The following is a 16,438-nucleotide window of genomic DNA, read 5'->3' on the forward strand; positions in this document are numbered from 1 at the left end:
ACATTTCTGAGTGTAAATCTTCATAAATACTATAACATATGTCCCCATGTCCTTCGTCCTCTAACTACAAGAATTAAAGAATGCTAAAACACTACAGAGTACATAAGCAGAGAAATTAATCTGTATTTTTGGAACAATTATTGTCTCCTTATACTTGTAGTTGTAAAATTCAGAAATAAAAAGTTCATGCTTTCTTTATGTCAAAAAAGTGTCTAGCATAAGGCAATACAATCTGATCCAACAATGAACCATGTAAAAAAATTCTGTTTCTCTCAATGTTTTACAAAGCTTGTTTATTTTCTCTGGTTATCCATGTTTTAATGTGACAGAAAAAAAGACAAAGGGGCAACATCTGTGTCTGCATTTCTAATAGAAATTGTGAGAAAAGACAAGGGGCATATGCAACCCTCTTCATTAACGAAGTATTCAAGCATGATTACAGAAGCCTGATGTAAAACTGCAACTGGAATAACATTCCAGGTCTGTTCAAGATGCTGATGATTCCTCACAGCCTTTTGGTCTGGCACAAATACTCTTCAAGAGCTAAGGCGGAAAAAGAAAGTGTATGGCCAGTGGAAGCAAGGTCAGGCAACTTGGAAGGATTGCAGAAATGCTGCTCACCTTTGTACGGAGAGAATTTGTGTGGCCAAGGCTCAATTAGAGCTGAAGCTGGACAGCAGCATAAAAAGGCTTTTTTAAGTATGACAGGAAAAGGAGGACTAGAGCAAACATTGGTCTGATACTTGTTGAGGACAGTCACCTAATAAACAGGGACACAGACAAAGCAGAGGCATTTAATGCATTTTTTGCCTCTGTCTTCAACACCAGTGATGGGCTATGGCACCCCAGCTGCCCTGACTTGGAGGAACATGACTGTGGGAATGATAAACTCTCAGTTAACCCCAAACTTGTATGGGATTTGCTTCTTCTCCTGGATTCATATGTCAATGAGGCCCAATCGGATTCATCCCAGAATACTCAGAGAACTGGTTGATCATAGAATCATAGAATCATAGAATCATAGAATCATAGAATCATAGAATCATTAAGGTTGGAAAAGACCTCCAAGATCTTCTGGTCCAACCATCACCCTACTATGAATGTCACCCACTAAACCATGTCCTTAAGCATCAAGTCCAACCTCTCCTTAAACACCCCAGGGAAGGTGATGCCACCACCTCCTTAGGCAACCCATTCCAATGCCTGACTAAGAAGAAAGGTCTCCTAATTTCTAACCTAAACCTCACCTGGAACAACTTGAGGCCATTCCCTCTAGTGCTACCACTAGTTGTCTGTGAGAAGAGGCTGACCCCCAGCTCCCACAATTTCCCTTCAGGTAGTTATAGAGAGCAATAACTACCTGAGCCTTCTCTTCTCCAGACTAAACAACTCCAGTTCCCTCAGCTGCTCCTCACAGGACTTGTGTTCCAGACCTTTCACCAGCTTTCTAGCCCTTCTCTAGATATGCTTCAGGGCCTCGATGTCCTTCTGATGTCCTGATGTCATCACAGGACCTCTCTCAATTATTTTTCAATGGTCTTGGGAATCCAGAGAGATCCCAGTTGACTGGAAGCTGGCAAATGCCAATTTCCAAGAAGGGCAAGAAAGATCCTAACAATTATGGGCTTGTCACTCTCACTTCAGTGACTGGTAAAATTGTGGAGATTATTCTGGGAGTTATTTAAAAACACCAAAAGGACAATACAGTCATTGGTTAGAGCCAACATGGGTTTAGTAGAGGAAGGTCATGTCTAACAAACTTAATTTCCTTCATGACAAGATCACCCAGCTAGGTGACCAAAGGAAGCCACTCAATGTAATCTTTCTGGATTTCAGTAAAGTTTCCAATACTGTCTCTCACAGTATCCTACTGGACAAGAGGACCAGAACACAGTTACATAAAAGCTTAATAAGATGGGTGAACAATTTTCTTATGGTTCTGGCCCAGAAGGTTCTTATAGGTGGGGTTATATCAGGCTGCCAACTTGTCACTAGTGGGATTCCCTAGAGCTCCATTTGAGGACCAGTCCTCTTCACTGTTTTCATAAAAGATTTGTATGCAGGACTTGAAGGTTTTTTTATCAAGTTCATGGACAACACTAAGATTGGGTGGATCTGTTGACTCTTTCAAAGGTGGCGAGTCCTTGCAGAGAGATCTGGACAAATCATAGAGCTAGGCTATCACCAACAATATGAAGTTTAACAAGAGCAAGTACCAGATTCTGCACCTGGGAAACTTTGGTTATAAATACTGACTGGGGGATGAGATGCTAGAGATCAGCTCCTCAGAAAAGGATCTGGTATTTTGATTGACTTCAAGTTAAATATGAGCCAGCTGTGTGCCCTGGCAGCCATGAGAGCCAACCATATCTGGGGTGCATCAAGCACGGCATTGTTAGCCAGTCAAGGGAAGCGATTGTCCCACTCTACTCTGTGCTGGCGCAGCCTCACCTTGAGTATTGTGTGCAGTTTGGGGCACCACAGCATAAGAAAGATATAAAACTATTTGAGAGCATCCAAAGGAGGTCTACAAAGATGGTGAAGGGCCTAGAGGGAAAGACATGAGGAACAGCTGAAGTCACTTGGTTTGTTCAGCCTGGAGAAGAGGAGACTGAGGAGAGACCTCGTCATGGTCTACAACTTCCTCACCATGGGGAGCAGAGAGGATCTGGTCTCTTCTCTCTGGTGACTAGCAATAGGATTTGAGGAAACAGCTTGTATCTGCAACAGGGAAGGTTCAGGAGCCTGGGTATCAAGAAAATGTTTTTTACCATGAGAGTGATTGGGCACTGGAACAGGCTCTCAAGGGATGTTGTCATGGCACTGAGCCTGTTGGAGTTCAAGAAGCGTTTGGATCAATGCTCTTAGACACATGATCTGATTTTATTTATTTATTTATTTATTTATTTATTTATTTATTTATTTATTTATTTATTTTGAGGTGGTCCTTTGGGGACCCAGGAGTTGGACTAGATGATCCTTGTGGGTCCCTTCCAACTCGGATGTTCTATGATTTTATGGTCTCTGAAGATGTCCAGTAGTGGAAATAACCAATATTTCTTGCAAAGATACAAGGGGAACAGGACTATGGTTGAAAAATTCTGCAGGTCAGGACTAAAATTTCATCTACAGAATTGTGTGAAAAATCAGTTCAAAGGATAACTAGCTGTGAGAAGCTTCTCCTAAAAAAAGGTTCATGAATAAGAGTGGTAAGGTGCTGCATGTTATCCAAAATCTTCTTCATGACCTGTGACCATAAAGAGAGCATCTATGAACAGTCAGAGTTAGCCTAAACCACAATGAGCATGCCTGTTTTCTGTCCTAAAATAATAATAATAATAATTGTGCATTCAGAACAGGCAAAAGTCCACAGGCAAATCTTTGAGCTACTAACTTTGTAGCATTTTGAAAGGAATAACCATGAGATTTTGCTTTGGTCAGTCTAAAATTCTAGTTCAGTCTTGGGTATGAGCCCCCAGATGATTATAAATCTGTTTTGAGTCCAAACACTTTTTCTATTCCTGTCTCTAATCTGGTTATCTTCTCTTTCTTTATTTTAGTGCTTGGGTTATGGCTTGACCTCTTGCACATAATAATAAATAAACAGTTACCATCTAAAGGTAACTTTTTTATTCAGATGCAACTAAATTTTAGATTTCTACTTTATTTTCTACTTTATTTTTTGTAGGGTAGCAATTTGTTCTGCTGGAATGGGTTGATTTTTCTGAGGGAGAAAGGGGTGAAGTGAAAAGATGGGAAAAAGAAGTTGGAATTTAAGGTTATATGTGTTCCAATACATGCAAAGTTCTTCACTTAGTTTTCCTGTGATGATAAGCTGTTCAGTGTTTGCAATTTATGTGACATTTTTTAATTAAGCTGGGAGTTTACTGAGCACAATTTTGGCTTAAGATGTTCTTCCACTGCAGAGTCTGAACTACCTCAGTTGAGTATTTTCAGGCCCCCATGAACTGATTGCTTTACCTGGCCACAAAGTACAAGAATGGCATTTTACCATGTGTTGGTACCACCAAGTCCAGAGCTGCAAACAGCACATTTCCAGAACCATCTGAGCTGCTTGCCAGGCAGACACCCATCCATTTAATGTTAAGGAAGTGCCTCTTGATTCAAAAAGAATGCAGGAGAATGCAAATCTTTATGAGGATATCTTGCTCAAACAAATGTGGGAACACTTACAATTTTTCATCAGCTGCAGACCTACCCACAAGAGGGAAGATGTTCCTCTTTCCTTCTTGGTAAGGGAGGAAGGCTTTCTCTTTCCTCTACTTTCTAATCCACCCTTCCCTTCCTCCCCCAACCTGACTACTAACCTCTGTGGCATAGTTCATCATACACTTAAACAGGAGAAGGCTTGATCTCATCAACTTACGTTTTTACTGTGTTCTGAGATGATACTTAGATATAAATATATGTTTGTGCCCATATTAGCTATGCTCCACAGGTCAAAGAACCAGACTGACTGCACTGCAGGGAAAGCTTATTTGACAGTTGCTGTAGAGATTAAAAAAAAAAAAAAAAAAAAAAAAAGAAAGAAAAAAAAAAGTACAGAAACATCTGTAGACTCTGGATGAGGGAGGAAAAATAAATCATTAAAGTATCATTTGTAGTATTTATGGTTTGTATCAGGAACACCTCTGAGGGTCAAACAAAGTCTAATTTGAGAACTATCTATTTAAACTGGAGAAGACACCTAATGTAATGCTAATGTAAATACTTCACATTGTGTTAGGCAGAATTTAACCCAGTTGATTAAGTAAGCTAAACCAGTTTCCACATGGCTTAATCCAGTTTGCCTTCTCAGTGTCTATAATGCTGCACTATGGAGCAAAATCTCTAACATCTCTTTGAACTCCCTAGTGTTCCCAGGGTTGTGTTAAGCTAGAATAGGTGTTACAGGAGGTCTGCAGTAAATTTCTTGGGATATAACCTGTAGGGCTATTTCAGCTGGTAAACTGAAGATTAGACTTAACTACTTTATATATAAGGAAATATATAAAATATATATAAAGGAAATCCTTTTCCCACCTCCTTGTACTATATTTTGAGCACTGATGTTTGCTGACTTCTGTTCCAGATGCTGCTGTCATTCAATGGTGCTGTACAAGTAAGAATTTAGGGACTATGTGTGCTCCTGAATATGAGTGTAAAATATGTTTACAAAATTACTAATTAAACATATTGCTTATTTCAGATTTTATGGGGGCAGTCAGTAGTGGCAAAAGGGAAAAAAAAAAAAAAAAAGTGTAATTTATTCAGATAACCATGTTGACACAGTGTAAATAAAATAATATAAATAAAATAAAGTAAAATAAAGTAAAATAAAGTAAAGTAAAGTAAAGTAAAATAAAATAAAATAAAATAAAATAAAATAAAATAAAATAAAATAAAATAAATAAAATAAAATAAAATAAAATAAAATAAAATATAAAATAAAATAAAATAAAATAAAATAAAATAAAATAAAATAAAATAAAATAAAATAAAATAAAATAAAATAAAATAAAATAAAATAAAAGACTGCAGTCTTGGTTGCCTTTCAGGAAACAGAGGTCCAAGAACATCTATTGCCATAGTAACAAAAAGAGCAAGGGGATTTACACTTCTATATATTTCAGTGCTGTCTCAACCAAGAGTCAAATTGCCTTGAAAGAACAGACCCCCAACGTTCAGTCTTATTCTTTATGAATTGTGTGTGTAACCTCACCACCTCAAAGCTTATGTATTGTATAGGTCACTGACTACACATGCCTAAAGATGTTCAGGGACCTGTTTGAAGCCTAGATTATGTAGATAATTTTCTGTTATACAAAGTCACGAGGTTTAATATGTTGTTGATTTTTTGTTGAAAATATTTATTCAATGCCATGTTCTGTAAATCAAGTCCATAACCTAAAACACACCTAGTTTGTCATAGTAATGTACTGGAAACATTAAATCTAATGTTATTCTAATATAAGAATATTCTTTCATCTCTTCATCTCTGATTTCACTCTGTAAATATCAGATTTTTCTGATATTTTTATAGGATTTTATAGGATTTTTCTTTTATACACATATTAATGCAACTTTTATCTTTGGTGAATTCCGTCTCACAAACATATATATTTTGTATATATGTGTGTATATATATATATTTATACTCTGTGTTAATTCTATCTAGTAAGCTCCACTTAAAATGACTACATTAAGATTATCAGCTTGTAGCCATCAGGATATTTTGAGATGCAAATGATGTTGCCCTGACTTTTTGCTTTAAAATATTACTCTGGTTTCAGTAATGGTGTTGTCATTTAACATTTCAGATCACAGTCTTTCGCATGGGATCAGAAGGACACCAGGATATTGATTTAGCTATCCTTACAGCATTACTAAAAGGTAATGGAGTTTCACTTCACAGTGAGTCTGTAACGATCCAAGTGGATTAACTCTGTGTCTCTGCTGTGCTGGAACATGCATTTATTGACACTATGTACCATATCTAGATGGTAAATTTATACCATGAAATTAAAGTATACTTTTTGTTCTAACTACTTTGTACAAATCCAGCCCTTTCTTTAATGTTTAATTTAATGTTTAATTTAATGTCCTTTTCTTTTTTTTCTTTTTTTTTTTTTTTCCTGTCTCAGTCTTTACTTACCACCTACAATTGCTTATGTGTCACTAATACATCAATGGTGACCCTCACAGGTTACTTTAGACAATTAGCACTCACAACCAGCAAGCCAAAGAACTTCTCAGATTTAGATTGCTTTCATAGCTAGCGGAAAATAGAGGAGGAGGTTTTCTCCACTTAGACAAAACTGGCAGTATTGTAAAATGTTTTCTCCAGTCATTCTAGAAAAGGTTGGGAACTCAGGAATTCCCTCCAGCCTCCACTGGTTGAGCTGAGAACTCCATTATCAGAGTTTGAGGGATTTTAACCTTAATTTGCTCAATTAGCTATATCTTTCTAAACAATTACATGTTGCTCTTGTGTTCTTAAAAGACCTTCTTACAATGAATCCCTTGTTGCTAAAATATTTCCAAATTATAGTTCATTTTAAACACTGGTCCCTCAAAGACATGCAATTTAGTTCGTCTCTCTTCTCCATTTGCACCATATGGTGCAAATACAGGTAAGATTTTGAAAGCTCTGAAATACATGTTCTTAACTGATCAAGCAAGGGCTGGGAGGATATACCCATCCATGTATATGGTATTTCCCCAGATGGGGTTTTAACAAATGGCATGTATAGCACCACAGTCATCTTGTTCTCGTCTGGACTGTTTTCTGTTATGTAACACGGGCCATACTCATTTTAAAAATAGAGAATAAGACATACAAAATAATTTTAAAGAGCATTATGAGAATGGGATATTATCCCTAATAAATATTAGGGAATGCACTTCAGAAGGTACCTGGGGAAAGTTCTGCTTTCTGAGGCTTTTCAGCAGTTTTCTTGATGCTGTTGACACTCCTACACCTGAGTAAGAGGGTAAATACTGATATGTGGCAGTCTTGAATTTGAATCATTAAAAAAAAAAAAATCTTTTTGAAATGGTAATAGGAACTATTCTTACTTGTTCCAGGACTGTTTTCTTCTCAGTTTCTTCCTGTGTAGGATGAAAAGAGCTATAAGAAAAGAAAAAGGGAGAAGGCCTGAATAATTTCCACCTAACCAGGAAAAAGAATATTTTAACTTTTACACAGTTATGAATCCCATTTCCAAAATGGCCTTTGAATATTTAAATTTAAGGTCTGAACAGGATCAGTAAATAAGCACTGGCCAGGATTGCAGACTGAGAGCTACCATACCAACCATGGAAATAGATAGGAATTATTTTGCAGCAGCAGTTTCTGTATCATTAGGCTTCTGTATTACCACTTTCTCCTCTTTGTTCATTTTGATCAAGATACCAGTTGTTTGGCCTGCAGGTAATATGACTATTTTGCTGCTACCCTGAGTTAACAAGTCTTAGCCATCTGCGTAGTTAAATCTCAAGGAATTTTGGACATCTTCACACAGAAACAATATAAATCAATGTGAAGAAAAATGAATTAATTCAAACAAAGAAAAAGGAATTGCATCCATCACCAAATTTGTCTTTTCTATCTGTAGGAAATATTTTAATTGCATTTTTATCTTAAATATAACTGAATTCTTCATTATCTTCAATGTAAAGCATATTCTCTTGGCATTTATCCTTAAGGCAGTCATTGAAACTGTTACTCTTGATTCCTATTAGACATAGATTGTTGAGGTGTATTTTGTCAAGGTATATTTTCGATGTTTGAATCTCAATATCTCTGGAAATCTTTAATTACCTTGGAAGAAATCCTCCTGTAAGTTGAAGAAAATAAATTATAGGCCTTGGGAGGGACTGTTCGATATCTGAAAAGTTCTTTTGCAGTATTTACATGAACGACTGCACTATTTGCTACTCTTCCTTTTAGTAATAAAAAAAATAAAAATAAAAAAAAATGCAAGACATCATAGTGAACTTCTGTTATCTCAGAAGGATCCTTGACCTGTGTAAGTGATGTAGACACCTCCTCTCACACTTGGCTGACATGATTTTGTAATCTACTGATGGCAGCAACATCTTTGTCTTGCTCAAGAGTTAGAGGAACTAAAATTTACTCCTCATCTTCCCTGCTCCTCAGCACTTTCTGATTCTGAAGATACTCAAAGAAGATTAGATTTATCAGAAGCCACTTTATATCTTGTTAATCTGAGCTTTCTGATCACAGGGAATGAAAGTCCATATGACTTTAATCAATGTGTGCAGAAATGAAATCTCTTGTCTCAAGCAAATCAGTTGTCTTTGTGCATCCGTGTCTTTGTACAAAAGTTCTGACACAACTTGAAAGAAAAGCTGATTTGAAATGCTGCGTTATACACATTTACACACTTAGAAGAAAAAAAAAAAAAAAAAAAAAGCTGATGTTTAGATGGTGTTTTCATCAAATCAAGACATCCATCTCAGCAATGCTGAGACACTTGCCTATCAATTTCAAGACTGAACCTGAATGAATTATCTTGAAAGATTCAAGATAATTCAGATAATAGATTCAAGATAATAGATTCAGAAATTAATCTCTTTCACTTTATCAGAACCATGTGAAACAGGTACAGTGAAAAGTATGAAACCAGTGTGAAATTACCTGTTACTTCTTCACAATCCAATGAGGATTTTACAATTCTTTTTAGCCATTATAGTCAAGACACTTACTAGCTAATTACTGATCCCACCCTGATGTGAGTGATTTGCTCAGGGAATAGGAGGAGGACAAGGACTGGAAACACAAGAAGTATCATTTCCTGCTTGCTGTGCAAAATTTGCAATGAGCTATTCTCTTTTTAATCTTGCATCAGGCACACTGCCAATGCAAGAACTCTCTTGGCCTGGATACTCCACAAGACCAAAACCCTGCACTGAATATGAGAGATTATTTCCTTGTTTGTTTTTGTGAGTCACTTGTTTAATCTCATCAGCAGATCTATCTTTCTTGGAAGTGATCTCCAATAAGCCAGGGATCCAAACTGATTATCAATTTATATTGCATGGATGTCACAACAGCATATGGCTTGTGGATTCCTTCTTAATTCTTTTTTTTTTTTTCTTCTCATCTTGAGAGACATGTAAGTGTGGAAAGCAAATTTCCACCAAAAAAAAAAAAAAAAAAAAAAAAAAAAAAAGTACATTTATTGAGACAGTTTAACTGTTTGTGCTTTTAACTTGAGCAGTTAGAGCTCAAATAGTAATGGATTTTGTTCTTTTGCAGCTGCTAATTAAGATGAAAGTACATGACATGGAATTTAAAGTCAGCTTGTTGAGAAGTGCTAAAATATTTTTCTTCTGAAGGGGCATCAAAGATCATAGTTCACAAAGCTGTTGCAATGTCTGGAACATACTAGCAGCACCGCTCAGGTTTCAGCTGGTGCTCCAGAAGCCCTCACAGTGAAATTGCGTCATTTTTCAAGTAATTTTTCAAGTAATATTGAAAAAGAGGTGCTTTGTGGTCTATGCATACTGTAATTAGAGTAGAGTAGAGTAGAGTAGAGTAGAGTAGAGCAGAGCAGAGCAGAGCAGAGCAGAATCGGATAGGATAGGATAGGATAGGATAGGATAGGATAGGATAGGATAGGATAGGATAGGATAGGATAGGATGGAATGGAATTAGAAGGATCATCAGGTCCAACTCCTGATTCCACACAGATCTACCTAAAAATCAGAATTCAGACCATATGACTAAGAACACAGTCCAAATGCCCAAATGCTTAAACTCCAACAGGCTTGGTGCCATGACTACAGCCCTGGGGAGCCTGTTCCAGTGCCTGACAACACTTTCACTGAGGAACTTCCTCCTGTTATCCAGCCTGACCATCCCCTGTCACAGCTTGACTCCATTCCCTTGGGTCCTATTGCTGGTCACTAAAGAGATTAGATCAGCACCTACTCCCCTTGGCTCCCCCTCATGAGGAAGTTGTAGACTGCAGTGAGGTCTGCCCTCAGCCTCCTCTTTTCCAGGCTGAACAAACCAAGTGACCTCAGCTGCAGCTTTTATGTCTTCCCCTCTAGGGCCTTCACCATCTTTATAGACCTCCTCTGGACCCTCTCCAACAGTTTTACATCCTTTTTATACTGTGGTGCCCAGAACCATACACAGTGCTCAAGATGAGGCTGCACCAGCACAGAGCAGAGTGGGACATCTGTTCCCTCGACTGACTAGCAATGCTGTGCTTGATGCACCCCAGGATACAGCTGGCCCTCCTGGCTGACAGGGCACACTGTTAGCTCATATTAAAATTGCTATGACTGCCATGTTACCCTTTGAGATAAGTCTCGTTAAACTAATGCAGACCTGATGTCTCTGCCTGCCTTCCAGCCTGTGAATAAGTCATGATTCATGCTCACTGAGCAACCGTCATGGGGTCCTGGAAGATTGTGTGATGGTCTGTCAACCATGAAATCACTAATATATAAGGATTAATGTTACCTCAGTTCAGTATGTCTCAGAGTTAGACCAGATGTCTGTTTACTGCCCCCACAGTTGTTTTTCCTATCAGCTTTGTTATTGCCAATTGATTTGCTAAATGCTAGGAATGTGCTTGTAGCAAACACATTGGAAATCCCTTTCTCCAAAAACCTTGCACTCTCTGAAACAGAAGACAATTTAAGACCTGCTGAAATGCAGAGCAGAAAGTTAATTTGGATTGTTATTTCCGTTAGTCTACTTCCTTTCTTTAAATGATGATTCAAAGAGGGCACTGACACGCTTAAAAGCATTATGGAAATGAATCTCCAACAACCATTTTTGCCTAGGTAGGTCAGTTTTATGGCATTTCAACTTTTCAGATTCCTAATCATTAAGTATCCTACACTATTGCTAGAGAATCCATCAGAAGTTTTACACTGGTCTCAGTAAATCTCAGCTGCAATTTAAAAGTCTGTAGTGTATCTCCTCAGTAATCTGGGGTCTTGCAAGGACATAACACTTACTTAGGATACTGATTCAAGTTTACTGTCACAAGCTTTGTCATCAAAACATATTGCATTTTTGGTCCAAGATATTAGATAGATCATCTGATGTGATTGGACTTTTTATAAGAAGAATCTCCCTTGGGTAGTTGCCTAAGAGCATAGAGTTAACACCTGCAGGAACAGCTTTCATAGATGTCCTTCTCATTCATTTAACTTCTCGCCATCCTTAAATTTTCTAGCATATAACTGTATTTAGCAAATTATATATTGAAAGAAAATGATACCAAATCAATGCATTCCATCTCAAATTGAATTTTACTTCTAGAAGCAGATGAGGGGAAGAAAGAGTCCCACTATAGACATTAGTCATATTCTCTAAAGTGTTTTTTTTTTTTTGAGGAACATACCTTTTGGGATATAAACACTAGGGTATTGAGTAAATATTACATAGATATAAGTCTTACCTTAACTAAAATGTTGTTTAAAGCACTATGTATGGTATGGTAATTAAATAACATAACAGAACTAGGCAGAGACTTTTTCCACAAGACAGGAAGAAAAAAATGCAGGGAAAGGAAATGCTAATTTCTCAGCACAGACAGAATTAAGGGCCTAATAAGTGGCTCCATTATGATCCTCTGTATTAAGTTGATAAGAGCAGTATTTTAATTATCATATTTTCTGATCTCCTAAATATGTTTTGGCTTTTATTTGAGTACACTGCAGTCATACTCATGACCAAGATTAATACTTACAGAAGTCAAGTTTGGAGTTCTTCTTACTGACTCAAATCCAGGGGATGTAAAATCCTTTTTGATATTTTGGAGTTTTCTTGTCACAGCACAGTTTGATCCTATTTGAAAAAGCAGGAAGGGATGGTATTTTTGGGGACCCACCAGACATAGTAGCCACTTTGTAATATCACAAATACAGGCCCCAGGCAGGCAGTAAACCTCTCTAGAGAGATTGTCCCCATGACAAATAGGAGCCTCAGAGAGGAATCTCCAATGACTCCTTTGAACCTTCTTTGTGGCACTGGTTCTGATGCAGATAGGAAACTGAGCCAATTTTGTGTGGTTCGTCTTTCTGACATCCCTATTGGGATCAGATCCCTGAGTTGGCTTTTCTGAGGTCTTTCTTATTACTCCTGGAGTCTTCTCTCTTCTGCCCTGTTCACTCATTCTGCAGCTAGGTACTTCCTAAAGCATGAAAAGTTCCAGCATTGTTGAGTACCTCAGCAAAGACTGGGGATGTTTCCCTGATAGGGGCCAGAAGGTTTTCACCTGGAGCTACACTAAACCTCTATGATTTGATTTTAGCTTTGGCTGAAGTGGGGGCAGTTCAGGTAGCCCCTTCAGTCCTTTCCCAAGTACATCTGACCCACTCTCAGTCCCAAATGGCTTCTGTCCAAGCAGCATCTCTGGTTACCTGGACTGTAAGCTTCAGTCAGTTTAGCAAAGTCAGGAGGTGCAGCTCCTCCATCACATGTTCAAAACTGTGCCAGGCCTTAAGATCACCATCACTGTCCCTGAGTTTTGGAGTTCACCCATATGCCTCCTCCACTGCTCAGCAGAGACCTCGCTTAAATCCCTGCCAAGGCTCTCCCTTCTCCTGCAGATGGGAAGGAGGAGATCCAAGGATGTTTTGAGAGATACTGTTGTTTGCTTTGGAAAAAGGGAAAAACTATTCTCTCTCTATTATTAATTTATACTGTTGTACGCAGTGCATTTTTTTTGTTTGTTTGTTTGCTTGTTTGTTTGTTTTAAGATTTCATAAATAAAATTGTAGAGGTAAATATTTTTATTCCTAGAGGTAAATATATTCTGTTCTTGAAAGTTGTATGTTACTTGCATATGAAATTCAGAAAGAGAAAGGTTCAGAAATCATTGGAATCATCACCTGTGGGGTCTCCCATAACAGCTTTTGTCTGTATCATAATATATAGAAATGAGAACCAAAGGATTTTTGTCACTTCTTGGTCACAGAAAGGAGTTTGACTGTTTTCATTGCTTTTTCTTCTTGTATTCATTTTTATTCATCCCTCTGCTCCTGCACCACCTGCCTTTTTATCAGAGCTCCTTTCTGAAATAAAATCAAAGTGATCTAGATATATATACCAAACAATTTCTTTAGATAAGTTCAAGTATTTGGCAAAGTTTCATGGCAGTGAACTGACTGAAAAGCCATGAGTTAGGAAACAGCTGTAGGCTGTTTCCCTAAAGTCTGCTGAACTGATCCTTCAAAGAAGATTTCAGTGGCCAGCATATTATGCCATTTGTTTTCTATGCCTCTAATTTTAGAGTCCTCTTTCAGATGAAACAGTACTTGATTTTTAATAGCACTAGAATGTTGACAAATCTGCTTTGACTAAAGAAAAACTTTAGCTTGTTCTCTCTCCATGAGGACCATTTGTTGGCATATGAAATAATGAAGACAAGAAAAAGTGAAGATATTAGGCCTTTAAAAAATGACCCTGTATACAATCATCTAATCTCTGTAAACCAGTAGGTAGTTAAAAGTTGAAGGGCCCTTTTGATTCAGTTGTTCAGTTCATACAGGTGAGTTCTCACTGTGACACTGAAGCACAAATACTACAAAACAGTTAATAGTCTTGAAGTCCTTAGTGAAATATTAATAAAGCACAGCAGGGCAGGAATGTCCCACAGAATGTCTCTAAAGAGAAAATATACCCTCCCTTCCACAAACAAACAGCTCCAAACCCATCTTATCATCTGCATGGTTACTTATTTAATTGTCATATATTATACTTTGACAGCAGATTTTTAGCATGTTTTCTTATGTGAATATCACATGTGAAGGGAAACTTATTCCACCAGGACCCCAAACTACAAACTGAGGAGGAATTCCTATGCTCGTACAGGCACAAAGGCATAAAAGAAGTGTATAAAATGTATGTTTATTTAAATTGGTAGTGCCTTTGTGAGTTGAACCCATTTGTAACTGCTATATGTGCATGTGTGCATGCATGTGTGCGTGTGTGCGCATACATGTGTGTGTGTGTGTATTCCTGTACCAGATCAATACACTTCCTGGCTTCTTCTGTGATTTCCCATCTGAGATGAGGGAAACTAGTTCACTCCATTGAAAATTGCAGCTGCCAATATCCATAGGAAAATTTTCAAGGAGGGTGTGAGAACAAGGCTTTTATTGCAGGGATAATAGAAGCTTTGGGTTTTGGTACGTATTAAGAGATCAGTTGCAGGAATTATGTCTGTGAGATTCCTGATTAATAGGAATTATCAAGGTGATTTCTTGACTGAGCCTAATGTATGCCATTTCTTCTTTCTCCTCCTATCTTTTCCACACTTCCCTCTGTTTTCACAGGAGCGAACGCATCTGCTCCCGACCAACTGAGCCTAGCATTAGCCTGGAACAGAGTAGACATCGCTCGAAGTCAGATCTTTATTTATGGGCAGCAGTGGCCGGTACAGTATATATATACATCATCTTCTACAGAAAACACCTTAAACCTTACACCACATTAAATCTATTCTTTTGTCTTTGTTGGTTTTACAATGTTTTGGTACTGGGTCATGTTTCCTGTCAAATACAAAGTATCCATTCATAGCTACTGAAGGCAGGTAAGGCTACAGACAGCAATGTGTTCACTTGTTCAAGGCAATGATGACATCTAGCGATACCTTAACACTGAGGCCACACCTCTAAAAAAAAAAAAAAAAAAAAAAAAAAAAGCAGCACTTTGATACCCTATCAAGAATTGAAAGAAACGATTCTGCAACCTGAGAAAAACAAGCATTTCTTAACAGCTGTGCTAAGATATCGGTCTGTAAGTTAAAGGAAAGGTGAAACTTCTTTCTGTTCTTTCTGTTCTTCATCTTATATGTTTTACTTGAAAATACCGAAGTTCACAATGATTTCATAACCAAATGATGCTGCACAGGTGTAGGGAGGTCATCAGGTGGACCGTGAGAGCTGTGCTGTGATATTACCACAAATGAGCTGTGGTTCAAAACCTAAGCCAGTGTTAATTTTGTACCTAGTGTTACTTTGCACCCAACTGCCTGCTTCACATCTTGCCCATCCTATGCTCCAGCTACCAGCTGTGGGGACAGGTCCCTAGCCAGCACTGTCCCCCAAGATGCACCGCAGGCAGAGCTACTCCACTGGAGTGTGACAGCAGTAAATAGAGGGGCTATTGGACCTTGTGAGGGGCAGTGGTGTAGCAGTCTCTAGTATCATAACACCCCATTTACAATGCAATTTTTGCAGTGGTAAAAGCTACCCAGCAAAAGCTGAAAAACACTGTTTCCACCTTTAAAATCTACTACATCTTCACTCAGAAGGTTTAGTTGAATCACAATGTTCATTACTGTGACAATTGTTTTGTCACTGTCATGAAAAATTCATGTGTTCATTGCATGAGCATTTGTGTTTCCAAATAGGAAAATTATTACAAAGGAAATATTTTCTGGTTAAATATCCTTCTTTAAAATGTAGTTTCTCAAGTTTGCTGCACCTTAAAACTAATTTCAAAAATCCTTGCATTTTCCATTATGGAGAGAAAAAGACTTTTTATTTTGCTTCCAAATACTGGGCATATGTATGCAACAAAACATAGCAGACATTTAAAAGGTACTAAGCTGTCCTTATCTTTATTGCTACATCATAGCAATTACATAACATAACATAACATAACATAACATAACATAACAAACATAAAAATAATAGAATAAATAAATAATATAATACAATAAATAATATAATACAATATATATATGCTGCAAGATGTAATTATTTTGCAAGCTAGAAGCTGAAAGCATGAAGTACATTCTCATCCCTCCACCTCTCCCCAGCCTGAAAGTAATGTAAAAGAAGAGGCTATGTATAGGAAGACCTCTTGCATTTGGGCCTTCAAAGATATGCTATTTTTGAAACGATTTCCACTTCCTGAGTGTCAAAGTTTCCTTGAGTC

At 37.6% G+C, this 16,438-nt stretch overlaps 1 protein-coding gene across 1 annotated transcript in view; it reads left to right on the plus strand.

The window, feature by feature from the left end:
- The window catches only part of TRPM3 (transient receptor potential cation channel subfamily M member 3), a gene marked incomplete at both ends in the record, with an annotated part of 432,651 nt that overhangs the window by 355,544 nt on the left and 60,669 nt on the right, over positions 1–16,438 (plus strand). The window contains 2 exon segments of the mRNA XM_082784267.1: positions 6,321–6,393; positions 14,830–14,930. Of these exon segments, the coding sequence (XP_082640393.1) occupies positions 6,321–6,393; positions 14,830–14,930 (174 nt within the window).

Source organism: Aythya marila (assembly GCF_965140915.1).
Source record: "Aythya marila genome assembly, chromosome: Z".
Taxonomy (NCBI): domain Eukaryota; kingdom Metazoa; phylum Chordata; class Aves; order Anseriformes; family Anatidae; genus Aythya; species Aythya marila.